Source organism: Pleurodeles waltl, chromosome 11 (assembly GCF_031143425.1).
Source record: "Pleurodeles waltl isolate 20211129_DDA chromosome 11, aPleWal1.hap1.20221129, whole genome shotgun sequence".
NCBI classification, from domain to species: Eukaryota; Metazoa; Chordata; class Amphibia; order Caudata; family Salamandridae; genus Pleurodeles; species Pleurodeles waltl.
Genome location: NC_090450.1, coordinates 531834278 through 531843262, shown reverse-complemented (window position 1 = coordinate 531843262; position 8985 = coordinate 531834278). Strand labels below are relative to the sequence as shown.

Below are 8985 nucleotides of genomic sequence, written 5' to 3'. Positions count from 1 at the left end.
AAGCCAGCCCTGCTGGTACATTTTTAGAGCGGAAAATAAGAATGATGTCTGATTCCACTGTTCTGGTGATCAGCAGTAGATTTTTGGAACAGGCTATCTCCCAGGGCATGCTCCTCCTGTAGTCATACAAAGCAGACATCCTGAACAGGTTTCGCAACATTCTTCATTAATACGACCCAAATTAGTCAGTCATCAATGTCTTGTTTGAAACCAGTATTGCCCCAGACACACTTAGCATTATAACACATTTGACTAAATAATGTGACCATTTGGGTAGGCAGAAGGCCAGAGTAGGACATGGAATGGTAAGAGGAGCTTTTCTGTGATTTTACTGTTCCATTCTCTTAGTTAGAGTCTTACAACAAACCATAAACAACCTATGGTGCTCAATCATCATGGTTACCCCAGGCGGTCCTGTTTCTTGAACATCCTGCAACTTCTTCTCAAGAAGGCTATTACTTACAAGACCTTACTGTGGATGGTGAAGAATTTTATGAGGTTGTAAAATGCCTTTTACCCATTGTTTTCACTGGTCACAAGGTCTGCCAAAAGATGGGACTTCTGCATTGTCTGTTTCATGTCCACGCATTAGGGTCTGAAGAGATTGAAGGACAGGATATTCCGTCATGTAATGGATATCATGTCCATCTTAATAGAAGTGCATTTTAACCTAATGCACTTGTAATAAGACAGACAGTACATCTGCAGGGCCACTGTAATTAGGTGGCAAAGGAGAACAAATGATGCCCCAAGACATTTACTAAATTCTACAGCAAGAAAACGCAAATTATGCGGCCTAATGCAGCATGTTTTGAAGGCATTTTCTTATTTGTACGTGTTAACACTATAGATAAAGTTTCATCTCACTAATATCAGATTCACACCTAAATACTGCAATCTGAAAGTGAAACGAGAGCTGTCTTTGCATGCCAAAACGCCTACCGCTGCACGGCAACACATGCTGTAGTATTTTTAGTCACTTCTGATCGCTGGAGATGGGAAAAATAGTTTTCCGTTAAAGTGGACAAAGTATGCAGAAGATGATGGATTTTGTAATAAACGAAGCAAATCCATTATTATGGCGAAAAACCGTGGACGCAGAATCACAGAATTCCAGTGGGCCCTGGCAAATCTGTCATGTTGAGACTGCATAACTATCTGCCACACCCTAAAAAAAGCCTTTCGTTTCAAACTAAGGACTTATTGTTATACGAAGGTTCTCTATCAGCTTTCCCGACTGCCGTAACATCCGAAAAATGTATTAATGTTGTCTGGGCAAAGGCTTCACCTCAGTAGTAAGAGTATGACAACTGAATACACCATTTAGCTAGTCAAAGGAGAACAGTCAACATTTGCAAAGTCTGCTACTTCATGGCACCTAGCGTGTATCTTTTAAAAGTAACTTTTGATTTGTTTGGGCTACAAATTTTTGCTCAACTATGCAAATTACGCAGCAGGACACAAGCATCTCTGCCTACCGTCTCAAAGTTGTTCTAAAATAAAATACTATTATGTTTTCTTTTATCATCACGCCAACCTTTTGAGGAAGTACTCGCACAACACCACCCCCAGTACTATTTACAGGTGTTATGTCGACAGAACACTATTCGCCAACAGCAACTGGGCATTCTAGAGGGTATGGGCCCTTATGTGGAATGGGAAAATAAAACTGTAAGTCCAGACATAGTAGTACTGGGGCGGCGAAACAATCTAATGCCTGATATGTAGATAGTTGGCAAGTATGTAACATCTGTGGCATCTTGGGATCAGGGAACTACACCACCAGGGCCACCACGTTGCGGGGAAAGAGAGGGTAATAAATAATGTTAGCACGTGCCTGAGGAGGCGCAGCTCTGCGCTAGGGCGGGAGGGGTGCGAACTGCGGCGTGATGTAAATACTGAAAACGGACAACAGGCCTCTAGCGGGAGGTTCGCTTCTGCTAACTGACTCTGCGCGCACGCGCTGGGCTGCATCAGCTGCAACCGCACATGGCGCATGCGTAGCGCTCTGCCGTCTTTCTCCGGCTTGCAGTCATTCGTACTGCAGCGAAAGAAGCGGCGCGAGCGGTTGCAACCGACAAGCGGTACAGAAGCGAGGAGCCGCGCACAGACCCTCCTCCGCCTGCACAGCGCCTGGACCCCCGCCGAAACCGCACACCCACCTTACAATAACACCCACCCCCCGCACGCAGTCAGGCTCCTCTCGCACCCCCACTTTTAATACCAACTCCGGGGTCCCCTCACCGCAGCCATGGCGAAGGAAGAGGAGAAGGACGCCGGCAGCAAGCCTGAATCCAGCTGGAAGGACTTCATCTATGACCCCCGCAGCGGACAGTTCCTGGGGCGTACAGCTAGCAGTTGGGGTAAGAGGAGAGGGCTCAACCTGCTGGAGTAGGGGCAATATGTGCATTATTTTGTGATTTTACTGTAGTTCGTGTATTATTGTTATTGCTACTCCACGCCCCTTACAATCTGTGGGCATTTCTACATTGTGCACCGTAACAGTCCCTGTACCCCCACCATCTATAATCCTACATCATTTAAATGCTTATGTCATTTCTAATTTGTGCGCACTACCCACCTTCAAATCTTCCTTCCACCATACACCCCCCACCACGTTTTACCACTTACGGTCCCTGCACCTTACTCTACGTGTCTGTTTAGTCCTGGCAGCATACATACACCATTTACGGTCGTTGCACCCCCTGGCCCTTACACCGACCCGGAGAAGGGGGTTCGCGGCGTTCCTCCGCAGTGAGGCTAAAAATAGAGCCGGTGACAGCGCGATGGGAGGGGGCGTGTGATGACGATCTTGGCCCCCTCCCCCATGCTGGGCTTAGACAGCGGTGTTTCTGCCTATTGGGAGGATGTCTCGGTTCCTGCCCGCCGCAGTGTAAGCCAAGGAGTACTGCTAGTGCCACCCTCCCTTACAAATAGTCTACCTCTTTGCCGCAGTTTCATCTGCAATGTATCTGTACGAGGGTGCCTTGCTGTGCATCCCCCAGTCGGGTACGTGGCATTGGAAGCGAGGGAGAATAGGGCTGGCTGACTGTTGGGTCGAGGGGTGCCCATGTTGTCTTTGGGCACGAAGGAAGAGTTCTGTAGCTCGCCAGTTCCTCGGCCTAGGGCTAAGAGGGTGGTTGCAATTGACAGGGGTGGTGTCTTACTGAATATAAGGGAGTAGCGCATGACTGTCTCTTGGCATGATAAAGTAAGAGCTCTTCAGCGCAGTGCTATGAATCCTTGCTTTTGGTGGGTGGGGGTGGGGGTGGGTGGGTGCCAGCGCAAGGTAAACTGAGAGCAGGGGCACTCCGGGGTCACCTGGTCTAGAAAATAGGTATAAGAAGATAATGTTTGCTGTTCGCAGTCCGGCTCTGCTTCTGAATAAAAAGGACGATTATGTATTTGGGAAAGCCTATGTACAGGTGTGAAATGTGTGTCTGTAGGTCTGTCAGGGCAGTGCCATGAACGCTAAGTAGAACGCACAATAAGTGTTAGAGTACGGGATGGACGGTACATAACGCGAAGGAGCATTATATGCAGTCCAGTAGTTGAAATGGACATATCGCTGTAGTCACTCAAACGATTCCGGTGTGCCTCTTTGCTGTTAAGAACTGCTGGTACGATCCCAGTAACAGTATTTCACTCTGAATTGTAGGTGGTGGAAGATGCCTATTTGAAACACTGAGCACGGCCGTCTCTGAACAACGGAGGTGCATTTAATTATCGTCTCTGCGGTAATGTGCCTCCTCCGGTGCACAGCTGGATGTGCACAGCAGTAAAGCTGATTGTGAGGGTTGTCGGTGGATGTCTGTCTTGGCACATAAGTAGGGACACTGCGTGTCAATGCAGCGCTGTCAGAACATGGGTTGTTAAAGACCATTTGGGAGTACGGAGTGCCCCGCGCCTGTCTCCACGAGGCCTGCCTGGCCCCCAGTGCGGAGCTGTTCGAGAGTAGGGGGCGTGTGTGCGCTAGCTGGCAAGGCCATTTCTAAGAATGGGCGGTGCTAATGCACGGCTCTGAGTGGTCGGCTGCCATATCAGTCTGGATTTAGGGGGCGGCTGCGTTACACTCTGAGCATCGGGCTGGGGGCTAGCGTGCTCTCCCGGCTGCGCCATGCCTCTGCTGCAGTGCAGAGCGAGCCAGCCCTCTGTCATGCAGCGCAGCTGTTGAACTTGTGCCAGGTGCTGTCTCTTGCGGCACACCGCCTGGGGAGGGAGGTGATGCCTGCAGCGAGAATACCGCTCTTGTATTCTTAGTGGAAGGGCTCCAACTTCCTTCACTTTACCAGTGGGGCACACGCGTGCAGCAGACGGGGGCAGCACTGCGAACCAGCCAGCAACTGAAGTCCTCGTGGAAGAACTAATACGGGCAGTTGCCCCTTTTTAAATACGTTGAGTGATGTAATTAACCAACGTCCAGCTACTTCTAAGGCTTTGGTGCTCCATAGAAGTAAAACGACTGGCTTTACTCGCCTACCGCCTATGCCCCGGTTGCTTATTCCCAGGGCCACTGGAATTATGCGGCGGGGAGGACCAAATTGGGTGCAGGCGCTGTCCAAATTATGCAGCAAATAAATTGCAATTTATGCAGCACATTTTGTGGTAGTATTACTTCATTATTTTGTCGTTTTTACATAGATTAACACTGGATGCATGTTTCACCTCATCAGTACCAGTAAACACCCAGATACAATAATAAACTATAGGAAGGTGGCCATTCAACCTTCACGAAGGTACTTCCACGGCACAGCAAAGCGTATTGTCGATTTTTAGTCATTTTTGCAGATTACGCAGTACATTGGTTTATGTGGCAAATGTCGTAAATTCATAATTAGGAGGAAAACATAGGAGCTGCAAAATCAGATAATCCCAGTGAGACCGCTTATATTTGGCTCTTTCCCTCTATGTGGTGGCAGTAGAGCATAGATTGCGCTACGCCTCGTGTGAAACGCCTTTTCGTTCTATTGACCTTCCTACCTAGGCGTCAGTGTCTCAGCCTTGTCAGCTGGACCCTTTCCACCCATGGGATCTGACGCTGCGGTTGCTTCCTACAACCCTCCTTAACCCCCTCTGTATGCAGTACCTACTTGAAGTGCCCTATCTGCCCTAATACTCTTATGACTCCCATTTTTTTGTTTACCTTATCCCCTTCCATACCCATAACGATACTGCCTGAATTACTTTAGTTCCTTTGGGTATTTTTTTTTTTTTTTTTTTTAAATCCCTTAGCTAGCTCCATGATCAACAAGAATATATACATTGCTTCTTTTTTGTGTGGCAGTGCCTCCTAAAAATTAAGCTGCTGCATACAGATTGGTACGTTGTGTTGACAGGAGCAAGTTACTGAAACCTGCCTGTGATCGGGCATTGGGAGGGAAGTGGGGAACATGTGCTGTTTGAGGGTCACTGCGATTCTGCAGAAGGTGAGGATAAAGTTATGCAACAGGTTTGACAATTATGCAGCAAGAAAGGTCAAATTGTGCAGGTTAAAACAGCAGATTGTTTTGTTATTTTTACACAGGGTAGCAGTCTCTAGGAAACGATTGCACCTTATTAGTACAATTTTAACACCTAGATACAACAATCGGCAATTAAACGCTGACCATTTATCCTTTGTAAAGGGCCCTATAGTGCGCATGGACTAATGTTGCCACGTTTTTTTTTTTTTTGTAGTTTGATCCATTTGAGCTAGAACCTTGTTTTCTTAAAATCTGCAGATTATGCAACAGATGAGGAATCATGTGGCAAAACCATATGTTACAAATATATATATCTTTATTGGCATTTCTCGATATTACACAGCGTGTCTGTATTCCATTTTTAACCATCTTAAATTCAATATCATAACTTTTTACGTGATATAATAAATTACTTTGTTGCAAAACCATACTTAGGCAGGAAATACCACAGAATCTCATAAAACCTGTGACCTTGAGTCTAAGGCATGATCTCCTCACTCACCTGTCAGGCCTGCCCTACTCAGCTCCTAGATACCCTCACGGGTGATTGGCCACGCTCTACAAATCCACATAGCATAATGGCCATTGCAGTACAGTTCAATGCCCTGTTTATTTTTTTTAACAGTTTATGTATAGGTTTACTTTGTTAAACAGAAGATGGGGCGATTTACTCAGAATCAATCGCTGTCTGGTCTAATGCCGAGGCAAGGTGTATGACCCCAGGTGCGCTGTACAGGAAGTCAGCTAAGCTTCTTTTGCACTGTATTGTAGTTGCCTTTAGATAGGGCTACGTACCTCGGATGAGGTGTTGACGCACATTGTAGATGAGTAGTATTCAGTTGCTTGGGTGTGCTTTGTATGGGTGAGTGTCTGTAATCATGTCATCTATATCAGTAGTATGCATGCTGTTTGTGAGAACCAGGGTTGTGCTATTAGTGTACATGCCCCTTGGCTAAATTTCAAGCAGAAAGGGTGATGGGACACTTAAGCAATCAGACGTGGGCAACATGACAAATAGAAAGTGTGGCCTCAGAACTATTTTTGTGTAGTGATAGAGTATGCCCTAGATTGCTTAGGCCACGTTGCATCAAATGTGTCGCTGCACAACATCTTGGCTGTAGGAGAAACATGAGAATAGATGTGGTTGCACTTGTCATCTTTCGAGTGGTCTTTTTAAAAGGTACTAAATAAAGAACGTGGGAAAGTTCCCACAAGTGGGGGGTGAAATCTTGCCAGCTATAGTTTATGCTTTGTGGTCCACAGCCGAACAACTAGGAATGGATAATAGCACCCTGCCCATGTTAAATGCTCTTAGGCGTCCACCTCGAAACGGCTGTTGGATAAGCATTCTACGGTCAGCAATAGCATACGGTATGATGGGTCCGTTGTGTACAACAGGGGAGCACCCGTACACAACCTACAATAGTGTACGCTTAAGTATTACACCCAAGGGTGTCAGGGCGCAACCCATAGAAATGGCATTACACAAACAGCAGTTGTATTTGGTCGGAGAAACATACATGCCAATGCACCCGATACAGGCGGCAGACTCCTGATTTTTTTTTATGTATTTCTTTTTTTAACGCCGAAAGTGTTTTTTTTTTTTTTAGTTATCTCCTGCCTGAAATTGAATCTGCTTTATAAGAATTAAATAGAGAAAATACATTTCCCCCCATTTTTTTTTTAATCCAATTCTCCCACTTTCCTGTTCTAAATGTTGACATGTATGGAGAAGTACACGCAGGAGTGCTGGAGACTGACCCCGTAGGAACGGGCAACCACACATAGCAAATGTTCTGCAGAGGCTACCTTAAAGTGGCGGAGAAATGGCCACATCTGAAAAGGCCCCTTTCCAGCCCTTGTCATGGTGTTCAAATGGCGACTCCATGATTTGTTACAGTAGCCCCCACCTTCCCTGGCCGCAATGTTTGAGAGCAGGGCTTTCCCAGAGATGCACCCCCTGTGTTGCCACTGGTGTTCCATGCCGCAGCCCTCGTCGGTTGGCACTGCTGCACACTGTGGTATTTGATTATCTTCATTCATATGTGCTTGCAAAGCGCTGGCTTTTGGTTGACTATGTTTTAGGGCATAAAGGGCTTCCACCAGACCATCTGCCAACGGATACTACTGTCTAAGGCGGATGGCAGCGAATACTACCGTTGACATGGCCGCAGCTCTTCAGATACACAGCAATACATGCATTCCTCCTGACATGGAAGCTACGAGCGGCCGATGCCGCTCATTGGCCTATCCCTTGGAGCCTTGTGTCTGCCAGGGGCTTTAGCGCTGACGAGCGCTCTCCATTCAGGCGCGCAGAAGACCCCCCCCCCCCGCCCCCCCCCCCCCAACTCCCCCCTCGCTCTTGATGGCTGAAGCTGGGATTTTCCACTCACGCTCTTCCCTTATGACTTGTGCACTCCTGCGCCTCAGTCATTCTTTTATTCATAATGCGCGCCAGCGTGGGCTAGAATGAATCGGTGTCAGAGAAGTACATTGTCTGTCACTTGAGGGCTGTAGGGCGTGTAAGAAATATGAAGGAGCTACATTATTGCACCGGGAATTATCCACATTCGAATCTCTTGATCAGCAGAAATTTAGAGGCGTGCTGATCTGCGGCACATAAAACGATTTGTCTAAAAAGACTACTTTTAGTTGCTTGTGCAAACAATCATTGGCAAACGCAATCGATCTCTTCTATTCAAGAGCTATTGGCTTTGGCAACGTGTTTTCTTATGTACATCAGTGTGGCTGCTGTTCAGCATGGCCACAAGTTAGTGACGTGGAGTGGGGGAGTAGTGTGGTAGTGTGTCATAGAGTGGATTTGTTGGAGTGTCATAGAGTGAAGTGGGGTAGAGTGTTGAGTGAGGATAGTAGAGTTCAGTGGCAGATTGTGTTGTGGGGGGTCGAATAAGGTGGCTGAATTGAGATACTGGGGTGGATTGGAGTGTGGTAATTAAATTGGATTGAGGTGGGTGTATTTGACTGAAGTGATGGGGTTAGGGTGTGGTGGATTAGATTTGGGTGTGTTGGACTAGTTATTTTCAGTGGGGTGAAATGGAGTGAGGTGGATTAGACTGAGTGGAGTTGATTAGAGTGGGGTTGGGTGGATTAGGATGGGATGGAATTGATAGGATTGGTTTGGAGTTAAGATTGGAGTGGGGTGGATTGAAGTGGGTAGGATTGGTTTAGACTGGAGTGGGGTGGGTAGGATTGGTTTAGACTGGGCTGTATTGGAGTGGGGCTGGCTGGATTGGAGTTGTATTGGAGTGGGGCGGGCTGGATTGGAGTTGTATTGGAGTGGGACGGGCTTGATTGGAGTGCGGTGGGCGGATTGGATTGGAGTGGGGCAGGGGATGGCGGGTTGGATTGGGGTGTGGCGGGTTGGATTGGGGTGTGGGCAGATTGGATTGAAGTGGGGCAGATTGGATTGAAGTGGGGCAGATTGGATTGGAGTGGGGTAGAGTGGGTCGGGCTTGATTGGCTCGGTTGGGCTGGGCTGGAATGAAGAGGGTTGGGCTGGAGT

At 47.4% G+C, this 8985-nt stretch overlaps 1 protein-coding gene across 2 annotated transcripts in view; it reads left to right on the top strand.

Moving 5' to 3' along the window:
• The first annotated feature begins 2038 nt into the window (after positions 1-2038).
• Positions 2039-8985, top strand: part of ATP1B3 (ATPase Na+/K+ transporting subunit beta 3) — a 260215-nt gene continuing 253268 nt past the window's right edge. The window contains exon 1 of one of the 2 annotated variants that reach the window (XM_069213934.1): positions 2039-2363. In XM_069213934.1, the coding sequence (XP_069070035.1) occupies positions 2252-2363 (112 nt within the window). In that variant the 5' untranslated portion in view covers positions 2039-2251. Of the gene's footprint in view, positions 2364-2838; positions 3010-8985 lie in introns of those variants that run through there. The other variant, XM_069213935.1, reaches the window with a different exon arrangement.